The sequence below is a fragment of the Hypanus sabinus genome, chromosome 14 (genome assembly GCF_030144855.1).
Source record: "Hypanus sabinus isolate sHypSab1 chromosome 14, sHypSab1.hap1, whole genome shotgun sequence".
NCBI classification, from domain to species: domain Eukaryota; kingdom Metazoa; phylum Chordata; class Chondrichthyes; order Myliobatiformes; family Dasyatidae; genus Hypanus; species Hypanus sabinus.
Window position 1 is genome coordinate 1,993,572 of NC_082719.1, and position 16,175 is coordinate 2,009,746.

The following is a 16,175-nucleotide window of genomic DNA, read 5'->3' on the forward strand; positions in this document are numbered from 1 at the left end:
TTTTCTATTTTTAATATATCCTGATTGTTCCTGTTAACAGGGGAAACAAAGGGATATCATCCTGCTGGAAAACTCCTATGTTATATTACATTTACCAAAGTAGCCTCATATTCTATTATGTTAATCTTGCTTTCTGTTGCTAAGAATGGAATTAAAATTAAGTACTATCAGACTCTGTGCTTGTATATAATAGCTTAAGATAAATATAAACGTGAGCAATATTGGGATAGTGAAAAAATGCTGGAAATCTGAGACACAATGTGGAAATAGCTGACTGCCTGAAATGATTAAATCTACTGTCAAGTCGAGAAAGTTGCAATGTATCTAATGATCTGCTATTTCTTGAGACTACATTAAACTTCATTAGAGCAATGTAGGAGGTGAATAGGATGAAATATTAAAAGGTCAGATGAACTGATGAGAATATTTTTAAAAAGGTCTTCTAATTGACATATTTACTTCTGAGTTAATTATTGCCTAATGGATACTGCATGTTCAGGGGTGCTCAGTCCTGGACATCAGCTGGTGTGCTCACGTAGTGGGGCTAGTTGTCCACCGTCGCAAGGTACAATGGAACTATGATGGTGATGCTTTCTGCTTTTCTCTTGGAGTTGTTGGACAGTGACGATCATAACCACCATGCCTCTGAGAACAGAATTGCACGTCGAGTAAGGACGTTTATTTGGTTTTATGTTTAATTAGAGATGCAGCTCAGTACAGGCCCTTTGGCCCAGTGAGCTCATGTGACCAATTAACCTTCTAACCAGTACGTTTTAGGAATGAGAGAGGATCTGGAGCACCCAGAGGAAACCCATGCAGTCAAGAGGAGAAGATACAACCTTTGCATTGAGAGTGGTGGGACAGAACCTTGGTCACTCGCGTTGGAATAGCATTATGTTAACTTTTATGCTAATGTGCCGTCCCTGTCTTGGTCCACATTTGAAACGGGCTTCCTCTGGCTGTTGGTGGGAAGTGAGAGGACACACTATTCAGAAGGCAGGCCTGGTGTTCACAAGTCCACTGAAAACCCTACCCCTGGCTTGAGACCCAGGGTCTCCAACGGCCCTGAGGAATTTCAGTTGCAGTGTACCTTACCCCAGCTAAGAAGGCCACCTTTCACAGAACCATTTGCAGTCTTATGATGATCTCAATCAGACCAACAAATTAGTCCCAATGGACGTCATAATGTGGACAGTTTTGTGGTGTTAAGTGCCTACCAGGAATTAGGTCAAGGCCGTACAACAGAAACTCATTGTAAAACAATACGTTACCAGAATCTAATATTTGAAGCACTTGAATCATTTTGTGTCCAAGGGGGTTGGTCTTTCTTCTAATGCAATTCATTGATAGATTTAGTATTGTGTAATATTTTTAAGAACGATATGATCACACTGACAATTTCCTGCATCTCTGTAACACAGAAAATTTAAATTGTAGCAAGTATTTCTTGATCTTTCTGTTCTGAGAATACAGGAAATATGATGCAGATGTTTCTGATAAACATTTCTAGTCCTACAAAATGTGGTGATACCAAGCTGGGAGGGATGTGCAGCTGGTGGGTCTCAGCACACTCCTCTGAAGTGAGAAGGGTAGAAATGCATCACATTTAACTGGATATAAACTCAGTCATGATATAAACTCACGGAATTCTGATATTAAATGGTGAAAAATGTTTACACTCTTAATACTGCAAATGATTCAATAGTGCATGAGCCACTTTAACCTTGAGTCACTGAGTAGAAGGAACGAAAGGCAGCATACGATGAGGGCTTTTATGACAGTTGGCGTCATCCCACACCACTTGGTTCCAGTTGATCTACTGTGGTCTGCACCAAACAGACTTGTTCCAACTGGTCTGAGAACGTAACATCACCTGTCCAGCATCAGCACCGGATGAGGCCAAACCTCTAAGTTTGCTGAACAGTTCAGGTGACCATTAAATGGCAGGTGGAGCATCTGTTACTTCTAACTAAATAGAACAGAAAATCACTTCCTTTTAGCCTTTGGAACATGTGTTAAGGGACCAATAGTCATGTTGTATTTGGTCCGACAATCCTCAGTTCAGGTAAATTTGTTAAGTAATTTTAAACTTCTAATTCTGCTTTTATCTTTCACTTAAGTGTGTTTGTTAATAATCTCCAGGCAGAAACAGAGCTGTGCATCTTTGGTAAATAACAATAAAAACTTTGATCTGTTCAGTGTTCTTAAAGGCCTCATACCATTTCACAGGATCAGCAAACAGGTCGATTACAAGCCACATAAGGTAGGAGTAGACTAAAAGCTTAGCATCTTTAGGATCAGCTTTATTAAAGATTAGATTTATTTGTCACATGTACATCAAAATATACAGTGAAATACGTAATTAGCATCAAGTGCCTGGAAGAAACCCATGAGGAAATATACAAACTCCTTATAGACGTCAGCAGGAACTGAACTGCCATCACTGACTGTAAAGCATTGCGCTGCCCCGTCAATTATCGGTTCATTGTTGTCACATGCACCAAGATACAGCAAATAGCTTTGTTTTGCATGTCAGCAGTACAGATCATTTCAAGCATACAGTAAATACATTGAGTTGGTAAAAAAGCAAAAGTAATAGATTATAGAATATAGTATTATAGTTACAGAGAAAGTATAGTGCACATAGACACATAAGGTGCAAGTGCCACGATGAGGTAGCTTGAGAGATCCCAGGGGGTTCATCTTGTATTATACAAGAGTTCCGTCAAAGCCTTTGGCTCTGGGATGGGGGAGGTGGTGGTGGTTGGGGCGAGAGAGGAGGTCAGAGGGCTTATGGACAGTGTTGTGACAGAGCTGGCACTTGTCAACAGAATTGTCAAAAGTAGTGCTGTGTTTTGGAACAATATTAACACGTGGCAGCGTGTAGATGGCCTTTGGGAGGGAATGTAGGTATATCTTTGGGAGAGAAGGCTCTGAAGATAGTACTATAGAAGCAGGAAGAGAACTATTGTTAGCGATTTGTTAACTGGCACTAAATTTGACTGGATCAACTACTGAGGCAGAAGATAGAGATGATAGTTAATCTTTTATTAAAAAAAAGACTGTAATCCTTGCAAGAAGTATGATGAAGGATCATCATCACATGGTATAATATTTCAGTGATAAGGCTGGAAGCATGGGATGTGCAGGCACAGAACTATAGGAAATATGGGCAAGATTTGGTTGAGGCAAGAGCTCAAGGTTCTTCAAGAAGAAAGGAGGTTGATGAAGAGCTGGAAGGTCGCAAATGCTGGATTCATTTAGGAGGTAGGGGGTGTCGATGGCAGATTTGAGAAGAGGCAGACAATAGTTGAAAGAAGAAGCAGTTAGCACTATTGACTAATGTCAGAAGAGGAAGCTGGGTGATTGGAAATGGGGCTGATTGAGTACCAATTGATCTTGGAGCCAAGAAAAACATAGACAGACTTTGAGAAGACTTAGGTGATAATATATAAGCTCATTGTTAGCTTGGAATGAAATTTAAATAAAGTTTGACATGTAGAATAAGGAGAATGGGGACATGGCAGAAGAGACAACTGAATAGAAGATCTTAAACAAGGTGCCAAAATAAACTCATCCCACTGGCTCATGAAGGTGGAGAAGGCACGATGGCGAGTTTTAAGAAGAAAGTTTATAGTGGAGTAGAAATCGGGAATTAAGGTTGTATTCCAAACCCCTTGCATTACAATGGTAGGTTGAGGAGTTTCAGGGAATTGAGGGAATTCTTCATATTCTGCAAATATGGTTAACAGTTTGTTTCTCTAAAGGATATAAAACACAGTTAAAATTCAAATTCACGCAAACATTATTTGTTCTATATTTATTTTGTCAATGTATTTACCTTTTATAAGCTCCCCTTACTATCCTTCCTCACGTGCGTTGGGTATTAGGCAGAAGGTAAGGTCTTACTGACAAAGTGCTGCTGTCTTCTGCCAATGCTGGTTTTGAACCAGTTATTAGAAAGTGAGCCAGGTGTTGGATATTTACCGTTCCTTCCTTTCTTCCCTTGGGAATCCATCTTGCTTCAGTTTAGTGTCACAGTGACAACCCCACAGAAACTAAACGCTGTTCTATCCAAAAACATGGGTTTAAAAACAGCTGCTCTCCACCTGGAGATGGCATTTTAGTCAAAACATTATTTTGGCAGACAGCTCTGGCCCATGCACTTTGTAGGGAAAATTTAGCCTTCTGTTGTTTCATCTTTGGAAATGGAAAACACAGACTGGGATATTGCAGGTTGTAATTTGCAGTTTATCAATCTTAATGGAGTATCTGATCATGAATCAGCGAATAAGTGCAAATAGTAAGTGGGATTAAAGCTCATCTTGTTTCAGCACATTATTTGTGTATTTGCATTGGAATTCAATCTAAAGTAGATGGATTGTGAACCTGTGAGAACGCCCAGGAGATTCCTAAAACTGGGGGTTATATCTCAAAATGTGCATTGGTAATAGTGCTTTCGTTTAACCCTAAAAAGTGCACTGGGCATAATGTCTGCATATGTAAATAATGTTTATGTCAGTCTGTCCATGGACGAGGAGTGGTTCCAAGGCTTTGCCCTCACATCCCTTTGTGATGTTACCAGCTGCTTTACCTCGCTGTCATCTGCAGAGCTACGCCCCTGTGGGGCAATTTCAGTTGATGCCAGTAGTGTGAGACTGGGTCTGAGGAGTTGTTGATCTTTAAATTCTAGCATTTTAATTTTAGTCTTTTCATTCATGCTGTCCGCTTAATAATACCTTGAATGAAAATCATTGTTTGCAAAATGTGAAAGATCAAGTAAATTGAAGTGTCATTTGTTGAACCTTGCAAAATTTCAGCTACAGTCAGATCGCTCCTCTTAATTTTTCTTTAAAGGGCAAAAACAAATCTGATGCTGTAAATATTATCTGTAAAATTCAATTTATTTTCCATTATAGAGAATCAGTATAATTAGCCCTTTGCAACTGTGCTTTCTAATCTTGCTATTGTAATTAGTTTGCAGTATTGCAAACTTCTTCATCAGAATGTATGGAGGTACTTCTGTGATAGATAATTCAAGTACAACTGCTTTGATGATTTGTATTATGTTGATTAATATTTATGTTTAGATTTTCCAACTTATTGTTCAATAAATACTCTAGAAATGAATACAGAGGTATTTGATAGTTATTAACTTGATGAATTTGTTACGTTAAATAGTTCTCAAACTTCCAGCAAACATCCCAAATTCATATTGAAAATTTGCTGCCTTTATTATTTGAGTTGTTCTCTTTCCAGTCTATGCAAAAGTAAAATCTCCCATTGCATCTATGTTGTTATTGCAATGAGTTTTTTCTCCACTCTGTATCTAAATTTCCCCATAGTCATAAAATTATGGAGTTATACAGCTTGGAAACAATCCTTTCATCCCAACTGTCCATGCTGACTATGATACTCATGCCTGCATTTCACCTATACTGCTTTTAACCATTGCTATACCTGAACCTGTCCAAATATCTTCTATATGTTGTAGTAGCAAAGCGGGATGTCTGTAGACATACTTTATCAGGATATTGTCAATATGCTCAACTCATTTAACAAACACTGAGCTGTACTGAAGTCTGTTGCTGATGAGGTTTGCATAATGTGTGTATTAGGTAGCTGAGAAGCCTCCTCTATATAGTAAACTGATCAAAAAAGATTTCCCTGTTTAGTCTCACCATTGAAGGTTGTTATCAGGGCAAGGCATTTACATTTGGTTTTGCTAACACCTACCAGGTTTCACATAAATCTGAAGGATATAGTTAAAAATACCTCTTCACACCTTCACAAACTTGCTATATTTGGTTGCGTCTAGTTTAAATTTAAATTTTGAGAAGGATTTCCTATGGTGATCTTGATTTGTTGGTTTGTGGTTATCTTATTTTAACCACAGCTGTTGCCAGATGGTTACCATTTTACCCATGTATTCAATGAAGATTAGTGCGCTTTATAAAATTTTCATGGCAAGCTTGTTTGCTATTCACAAGCCAATTGTTTTGCATTAAACAGGAACATTTAAATGGTTAAAAGATGTTGAATGGCTGAAATTGAAGACTACAATCATCCAAGATGTAACCAAATACTATGCAAGCTAGTGTGATTTTATATTGTTTGTTTGCCTCATCCACATAAAATTATGTATTGTGCAGGATTACCATAAAATAGGTCAATTGTTGCTGCTTCTCATTCCTATAATTTTATGGAACTAAAATGATGTTAAGGCCTTTGACAAGGTCCCGCATGGGAGGTTAGTTAGGAAGATTCAGTTGCTAGGTATACATGGTGAGGTAGTAAATTGGATTAGACATTGGCTCAATGGGAGAAGCCAGAGAGTGATAGTGGAGGATTGCTTCTCTGAGTGGAGGCCTGTGACTAGTGGTGTGCCACAGGGATTAGTGCTGGGTCTGTTGTTATTTGTCATCTATATCAATGATCTGGATGATAATGTGACAAATTGGATCAGCAAATTTGCTGATGATACAAAGATTGGAGGTGTAGTGGACAGTGAGGAAGGTTTTCAAAGCTTGCAGAGGGACTTGGATCAGTTGGAATGGGCTGAAAAATGGCAGATGGAGTTTAATGCGGACAAGTATGAGGTATTGCACTTCGGAAGGTCAAAACAAGGTAGAACATACAAGGTAACTGGTAGGACACTGAGGAATGCAGTAGAACAGAGGGATCTGGGAGGACAGGTACATAATTCCCTAAAAGTGGCGTCACAAGTAGATAGGGTTGTAAAGAGAGCTTTTGGTACATTGGCCTTTATAAATCAAAATATTGAGTATAAGAGTTGGAATGTAATGGTGAGGTTGTATAAGACATTGGTGAGACCAAATTTGGAGTATTGTGTGCAGTTTTGGTCACCTAATTACAGGAAGGACATTAATAAGGTTGAAAGAGTGCAGAGAAGGTTTACAAGGATGTTGTCGGGACTTGAGAAACTGAGTTACAGAGAAAGGTTGAATAGGTTAGGACTTTATTCCCTGGAGTGTAGGAGAATGAGGAGTGATTTGATAGAGATGAATAAAATTATGATGGGTATAGATAGAGTGAATGCAAGCAGGCTTTTTCCACTGAGGCCAAGGGAGAAAAAAACCCAGAGGTCATGGATTAAGGATGAAGGGGGTAAAGTTTAAAGGGAACATTTTGGGGGAGGGCTTCTTCACACAGAGAGTGGTGGGAGTGTGGAATGAGCTGCCAGATGATGTGGTGAATGCGGGCTCACTTTTAACATTTAAGAAAAACTTGGACAAGTATTTGGATGAGAGGGTTTTAGAGGGATACGGCCCAGGTGCAGGTCAGTGGGACTAGGCAGAAAAATGGTTTGGCATAGCCAAGAAGGGCCAAAAGGCCTGTTTCTGTGTTGTAATGTTCTGTGGTTCTATGGTTCTGTTAAACAGAAATAAATTAAACAAACATGCATAATACTTTTGAAATGCATACTTTAAATCAATTGGCTGTATTTCATATCATGATATTAGATACTCAGGGTCTATATTTCCACATTTCCTTATAACATAGAAGGCAGCCATTTCAGCCAGATCGCAGAGCAATTATCTCCCTAAATATCTCTTTAAAGTTTGCTCTCCTCATTCACGTTAAACCCGCCCCCCGCCCCTGCTCCATCCCTTCTTCAGATTCCACCATTTGCCTACACTGTAAGGGTAAATTATAGTCGCTATAAAACAACCTATCTGCATGTCTTTGGGATGCAAAAGAAAACAGAAATGCCTAGGAGAGTTCTACATAGTGCAAATTCCACCCAGATCATGGAGATCAGCATTACATTTCAGTTGCTGGAGCTAAGGCAGCCCCTCTACCATCTGCACTGCTGTGCTACACATCAAATGTAGAATGGGAAGATGTTTAATGATTGAAGTGTTTGAAAATATATAACCAATAATCATTGGGTTTAATTGAATGGTAGACTTTTGTTAAGGTCAAACAACAACTTTTACTTGTGTTTTGTTTCACAGATCATCAGTTTGTTAAATGTATTTACACCCCAAAAATCGCTAGATGAATTCCAGGATGTGTAAGTAATCCAAAATATTTTCCTTCAAGGTGTTGTACATAGTATTTAAAGGTACAATATCAGCCGGGGGTCCTCTAATGCCATGACATATTTTTCCATCGCTGTTGTATACTGTAATGTGATCCAAAGATCTTGATCCTGTTATAGTCAGGCTTGCCCATAATAGTACAAAGTTGTTTTCACCTTCTTCTACCTGCCCAGAATGATAGGTATTCATTCATAATTTTTCATCGTTGTTACCATTGAGGATTATGTGGATATATAGCAAAGCAGAGTACTGCTGATGGTAGAATGCCCATGTCAGCAAAGGAACTAAAATTATTAGTTACATTTTAACTTGCTCTGTGTTCCCTTGTTTTACATTCAGAAATATTTCATCTAATTCTTTAGATATTTAATATTCTTCTAAGACCTAAGGGCAGTGGCTGCTTTACTCTGTGTTGCTGCAATATCCTCCTTGTGGAGACAAGTGGTCAAGTTGGAAAGCTTCTCCACTGACTAACAGGATCTTGTAAACTCTCAGGATACTGCTAACCCAAAAGCCTCCTCAATATGTTTATTTCTTTGAAGTACTTCCTCATTGAAAGCAATCAATAAAAGTCTTTATACTGTTCACTTACTGTTAAAGCTTTCTAAAGTAGAGTAGTACTAGTGGTTGAGAAACTGAATTCTTGCAAGAGTTTAACTGTACAACATGGGTTCCAGAGTTGTCAGGTAAAAAGTCATTGACTTGAAATGCTAACTCTCTCCAGAGTGGCTGTCGGAACTCCCGAGTTTCCAGCAGTTTTTGTTTGTAATCATTTTCGATTCCCAGCATCTGCAGTATTTTGTGCCTGCATTACATGATTAAAAAGTAAGTTTTGGAGCTGGATTTTGAATGTAATAATCCCTAAATTTCATTCTGTGACATATGCTAGAAGAACATAAGATTAGGGAAATCAATATAAGGCCAAGGTATTGGTTCCAATAGAACACTTGCAAGGATGAAGTGTATTTGAACAGAAAGGGATATATTTGATACTGACATCCTGGTTGGTGCCATCCTGCAGAATATAATTCCTTAAAGTCCTAACCCTCCCTCTGGACTTCTAAACAACATCTGTTCAAGCTAGGAACTACTGTGCCAGGAATCTGGCATGAATTGGCACTGCTGCAATCATGGAGTGGTGATCTTTCTGTCTGGTGGCTGGATGTAGAGCCTTCTTGTGATGGCAGTGTTGAGTGGGCTGGGATGAGCAGGGCAGTTGCTCTGGTCTGAGGCTGAGATCACCGGGGCTGTTATGGTGAGCACAGGTTATTGTTGGGGACTAGCAATGGGTGCTCCATGAGTTGACAGACCACCCAAGTCATACTATCTCTCGGCATCTTATTATGATGGATGCTCTTTTGTTTGGCTGCACAGCTCTATCCAGTTGAAAGATTTGTTTGTGGTAAAGAGCTCAAAGGCCTTGATATCATTAGGAGTAGCAACTGGGTGCAGTTTTGCTTCAGTTCAGTTGGAAGCCTGTTTAATCAAAAAGTAATCATATTTTGCGTTAAGATTTTCTAATCTACCACTGGGGGAATAACTAATTATCATCAAAAGACATAAAAATCTTGCTATTTCTGTTGCACCAGCCTGGTTTTGAGAGACACTGCAAAGTCCCAGAGACACTGCAAAGTCCCAGACACAAGCACAGTTAATAGGAAATTTTCATTGTAATTCATTTGAGCCAAGGACTTTGTGAGTGTTCTTGAAAATTTTAAAAACTAAGTGCAAAGGATACAGAAAATCTATTTGTACATAAAATTCTGCAACCTTTTATGTTGATATCAAACAGAACAATAGAGAAAAATATCAGCTTCTTCAACATAATACTTTACATGAATGCACACTAAGGCCTGATACTGATTGTTTTTAAATTTGTGAACACACACAGAAAATATATTTGGTTTAATTTAAATACTTTAGAAGCACTTTCTGATTGGGAGAGTTAGGTAACCACACTGAGTGTAGGTGAAACAGGGTGAGAATTTAAAGACACAAGAGGACTGAATGCCACAAAAGGAAGGATTTATCTTGAATGTTGTATACTGCAAGAAGGAAATTAGACCTGATCAGTGATTGTTAGTCATTCAGTTAGCAGGCAAGTCAAGAAGCAGATTCATAATTTCAAAAGTATAATACTGCAGATGCTGGAAATCTGAAAGTTATTGACTGTACATATGTCGACTATTGGTCATATGCACAGTGATGGGATTTTTGATTAGACAGCTCTATCATAATGCCTGTTTGATTTACTATGTAGCAGCTTCTTTAATGTTTCCACAAGCAGCTGCACCTAACTAATAGTTCATCGTGTCAGAATGATGTCATTGGAGACAACAACAGCCTTTTGCAGGCTAGAAATCATTGTTACTGTAAAAATAATGTACTATAACACGCATTAGTCTTCATGAACACATGTTGTGCTCATTTCACCTGATGGCAGCATTGTTGATCAGTGGAGCAGTGGTAAACTGACTGCATTATCATTGTGGAACCACTTTTCAAGCCAGGCAACGTTTTATTTGCAACATGTGCCAGAAATTCCAAATCACCAGCCCAGGACAGTGTAATAGAAGCAAATGTTTATATATTGATTGAGATACCCATAGGACCCTGAGCACCCAAAAACTCCAGTTTGATGTTGCATAATATGGGAGGCTGAATGAAAACTGTGTGAAACTTCTCTTCCTCCAAGTCTAAAAGCAGTTCTCACTCAACTCAGATCAGATCCTTCTTCTGAATATTTATCGCAGCTTTGGCATTTGAGAATATTGATAAGCACTTCCAATAACAAAATTTACCTCTATTTTCTCAGCTGCTTAAATGATTAATTATTTCCCATGTAGAATGCTGCAGTTATATGTGACATTCAATCTTAGTGTGGGACACTAAAAAGGACATGTGAGATAATCAAACTTCTATTGTATTCTGCTGCTAAGATGTAAGGTTGCACATTTTATCTTGATAATGAACATTATCCCAGCTGCAGGAGAGATTCAGTTTACAGACATCTTTCTAAGGAAGAAAATATCAGTTAAAAATTAAAAAGCATGTATTTCCTTGCTTACAGATATCATGTATGTTGAGTTCCTCTTTAATCCAAGGTAGTCTCATATGATGGGAAATTGTTGCCTGTGAATTTATCAACCCAACAGCCTCCTCTGTTTCTTTTTTTGCAGTTATTTAGTTATGGAATTGATGGATGCCAACCTATGTCAGGTAATTCAAATGGAACTGGATCACGAGCGGATGTCCTACCTATTATACCAGATGCTGTGTGGCATCAAGCACCTCCATTCTGCTGGCATTATTCACCGGGTGGGTATTCAAAAGAAGCAAGCAGTTTAACCAAAATAGATCTGAAAAATGTTAATAGCACCATAGAAGTATTACAGACCAATGTATGGGAGTATTGGCACCAGCCTGAGAAATCTGCTGCACTATTGGATGCATATTAATACACCAACATAGTTTTACCTTTTTTAGATATTGCACAATTATAATAACTTTTCCAATGAATAGAGCAAGTTTAAAGGGAGTATGGGAGCCGGTGGCTTTCAGAGGACCTGGTGAGATTTGGGAAAGCTTGGGACCCAGGGCTCCAGTGCATTTCAGGGCAGAGTTGGAAATGTCACTTGTGAGCTAGACTCTGAATCATTGGCAGTTCTGAAAAGTGAGATAGCAGATTATTGAAGTCATAACCGGACCTTTGAAATATGTGTTGAAAATTGGTGGGATATAAGGGGATAGAATACACCAGATACTGTCTTAAAAGGATCACTGCATGCAGCCAAAACTCTACTGCTTCACCAACCCCTACAAAACTGTGGTTCACTTAGATTGCCTCCTCTCTCTCCTTTGGGCTTTCATCCAGTCTGTTTTAACTACTCGAGCTACCAGATTTTATCTTCTCTATTATTCCACCCGAGTACTCTCAGTACCAGTTTAACCCTGGCATTCATGGTGGTTTAGTGGTGACATATTAATTCTGAAACTGGATTAATAATTTAGGGAGCAAGAATTCAAAGTTGCAAATTTATAATATAGAAGTACAATAATAAAGCTATATAGTTGTGTAGTATTTGAATTTATACTTCTACATTTACAGGATCTAAAACCAAGCAACATAGTGGTAAAGTCAGACTGCACATTAAAAATCCTTGACTTTGGACTGGCAAGGACAGCTGGAACAAGCTTCATGATGACTCCTTATGTAGTAACCCGATATTACAGAGCACCAGAAGTTATTCTGGGAATGGGGTACAAAGAAAATGGTGAGATTTTTACTTAACACTGACATATTTCTCATTGATACCTATTTGTGTCATAGACAGAGCAAATTATTCCATTCTGCATAGTTTGAACTATCTTGTTAGATTGAAAATCTGGTGCATTACTTTTAAATGAATGTTTTCTATTTATTAAAAAAATTAGCTACTTACCAATGATTATGATATGATACAACTGTTTTAACTAAAGCAACCCTTTGAATTCATTAATGTCATCAATAAAGTAACTAAGAGCTGAAAAACAGCATGCACTTGATGGATTAAATCTTGATTCATAGCAAATTCATTTGACCAGTCTCTGTGATCAATAATTATGCAACTCAAAAAAATAGTTAACTCAATCCTCTGATTGGCAGCTACTGTGTATTCCCTTCTGGGCTGGTTCAGCTAGATGGCTAGGAAGAGTTGCAGGTTACTGAAGAACGAAGTAAATTACCTGATCACAGAGTAATCTCTTCTGAAAGTTGTAGTTTAGTATCAAGCCTATATTGCCTTCCTAATTTTTATACCACCTTTGTTACTTTCCTCAAAGGTTTAATTCAACTTTTTTTTTACAGAGGAAGCAGAAAATAAGCTTCAATCTGTTCTTCAAAATTAGGAAATGTGAGAAGTATAGCAATGCAAATTGTCAGGAGGAAATAAATAATCTGAAATTCTGTCCCTTCATCAACAAGTTCAGTACTATATCACTCCAGAATATTCATCAGCCATAATAACATCAGCCTACTGTTAGCTAAGAGGTTGATTGTTTCTTATGCCTGCTAATAGTTAGAGCAGAATGAATACCTGAAGCAAGTTGTATCCTGATATTCTTAGTTACCATTCTTGCCAGATACTGGTAATAAATATTTCTTGATAATTTTATGTTGTTAAAAGTCCTAAAAATGTCATGCTTATCCTTTAAAAGATGCATAATAGTGTAATATTTCACCATGGCGACAATTCTTTTGATTTTACCTGCTATTTTCTCTAGAATTATTTTATAATTAATTTAGACCATAAGATCATAAGACATAGTAGTAGAGTAAGACCATTTGGCCCCTTGGATTTGCTCCACCATTCCTTCATTGCTGAATTATTATCCCTCTCAACCCCATTCTCCTGCTTTATCCCCATAACCTTTGACACCCTGACTAATCAAGAACCTACCAAACTTCGCTTTAAGTGTATCCAATTATTTGGCTTCCACAGTCATCTATGGCAATGAATTTCACAGATTCACCACCCTCTGGCTAAAGAATTTCCTCCTCATGACTATTCTGAGCCTCTGGCCTCTGGTCCCAGATCCCTGCACTATAGGAAACATCCTCTCCACACCCACGCTGTCTAGATCTTCCAGTATTTGATAATTTCAATGAGATCCCACCCCCCCCTCGATTTCTATGCCCCAGCAAGTACATGCCCAGGGCAATCAAACACTCCTCATACATTAACACTTTCATTCCCGGAATCATTCTCATGAGCTTCCTCTGGACTTTCTCCAATAGCAGCACATCTCAGATAAGGGACCCAAGACTGCTCACAGTATCTATAAGTGCAGTTTGACCAATGCCTCAGTATTACATCCTTACTCTTATATTCTAGTCCTCTCGACATAAATGCTAGCATTACATTTAACTACCTTACCACTGACTCAACCTGCAAGTTAACCTTAGGGAATCCAGCAAAATGCCATTGCACTTCTGATTTCTGAATTTTCACCCCATTTAAAAAATAATTTATGCCTTTATTCCTTTTACCAAATACTCTTCCCTATACAACTTCTTTGCCTATTCACCTATTCTGTCTAACTCCTTCTACAGATCCAATAGACAATAGACAATAGGTGCAGAAGTAGACCATTCGGCCCTTTGAGCCTGCACCGCCATTTTGAGATCATGGCTGATCATCTACTATCAATACCCGGTTCCTGCCTTGTCCCCATATCCCTTGATTCCCCTATCCATAAGATACCTATCTAGCTCCTTCTTGAAAGCATCCAGAGAAATGGCCTCCACTACCTTCCAAGGCAGTGCATTCCAGACCCCCACAACTCTCTGGGAGAAGAAGTTTTTCCTTAACTCTGTCCTAAATGACCTACCCCTTATTCTCAAACCATGCCCTCTGGTACTGGACTCTCCCAGCATCTGGAACATATTTCCTGCCTCTATCTTGTCCAGTCCCTTAATAATCTTATATGTTGCAATCAGATCCCCTCTCAATCTCCTTAATTCCAGCGTGTACAAGCCCAGTCTCTCTAACCTCTCTGCGTAAGACAGTCCTGACATCCCAGGAATTAACCTTGTGAATCTACGCTGCACTTCCTCTACAGCCAGGATGTCCTTCCTTAACCCTGCAGACCAAATCTGTACACAATACTCCAGGTGTGGTCTCACCAGGGCCCTGTACAAATGTAAGAGGATTTCCTTGCTCTTGTACTCAATTCCCTTTGTAATAAAGGCCAACATTCCATTAGCCTTCTTCACTGCCTGCTGCACTTGCTCATTCACCTTCAGTGACTGAAGAACAAGGACTCCTAGATCTCTTTGTATTTCTCCCTTACCTAACTTTACACCAGATAATAACCTGCCTTCCTGTTCTTACTCCCAAAGTGGATAACCTCACACTTATTCACGTTGAACATCATCTGCCAAGTATCTGCCCACTCACCCAGCCTATCCAAGTCACCTTGAATTCTCCTAACATCCTCATCAAATGTCACACTGCCACCCAGCTTAGTATCATCAGCAAACTTGCTGATGTTATTCTCAATGCCTTCATCTAAATCGTTGATGTAAATCGTAAACAGCTGTGGTCCCAATACCGAGACCTGTGGCACCCCACTAGTCACCACCTGCCATTCCGAGAAACACCCATTCACTGCTACCCTTTGCTTTCTATCCGCCAACCAGTTTTCTATCCAAAGAAATGGCAGACATACTTAATATTTATTTTGTGTCAGTCTTCACTGTGAAAGATACCAACAGAATACCAGAAATTCGAGTGCCAGGGGCAGAAGTGAATGAAGTTGCTACTTCAGCAATTCCCTGCTTCCTCAACAGTACCTTTCCTCCACCTATCTTCATATTTTCTGCATACAACCCTCAATTCCATCGTTGAAATTATTGACATATAATGTGGAAAAAAAACACTAGTTACCAGCAGCCAATGAGAAAAGAACCATTTATTCCCACTCTTTGATTCCTGCATGCCAGCAATCTTCTAATATCTTTCCTGTAAAACCAAGGGCTCTTAGCTTGTTTAGCAGCCTCTTGTGCTTCACCTTGTCAAAAGCCTTCTGAAAGTCAAAGTAAACAACATTCACTGACTCACCTTTGTCTATCCTGCCTGTTATTTCCTTAAAGAATTCTGACAGATTTGTCAGACAGGACTTCCCCTCAAGAAAACCATGCTGACTAGCCTATTTTATCATGTGCTTCCAAGTACCCTGAAGCCTCACCATTAATAATCGATTCCAGCATCTTCCTAAGCACTCTGATTGGCTGCTGTATATCTTAGGTTGCTTAGTAAGGCTAACTGGCCAATAACTTCCTATATTTTACCTCCTTCCTTCTTAAAAAAAGGTGTGATATTCGCAATTTTCCAGTTCTCCGGAACCATTCTGGAACCATTCTTGAAAGATCATTCCAGATGCCTCCACAGTCTCTTCAGCTACCTCTTTCAGAACCCTGGCATGTGATCCATCTGGTCCAGGTGACTTATCTACCTTCAGACCTTTCAGCTTCCCAAGCACCTTCTCTTTAGTAACAGCAACTTCATTCACTTCTGCCCCTGGCACTCAAATTTCTGGTATTCTGTTAGTATCTTTCACAGTGAAGAC

At 38.9% G+C, this 16,175-nt stretch overlaps 1 protein-coding gene across 3 annotated transcripts in view; it reads left to right on the forward strand.

Annotated features, from left to right (window-relative positions):
- Window positions 1-16,175, forward strand: part of mapk10 (mitogen-activated protein kinase 10) — a 158,816-nt gene that overhangs the window by 64,096 nt on the left and 78,545 nt on the right. For all 3 annotated transcript variants that reach the window (XM_059988688.1, XM_059988686.1, XM_059988687.1), the window contains 3 exons: window positions 7,980-8,038; window positions 11,246-11,384; window positions 12,175-12,340. In XM_059988688.1, coding sequence (XP_059844671.1) covers window positions 7,980-8,038; window positions 11,246-11,384; window positions 12,175-12,340 — 364 coding nt within the window. The remainder of the gene's footprint in view (window positions 1-7,979; window positions 8,039-11,245; window positions 11,385-12,174; window positions 12,341-16,175) is intronic.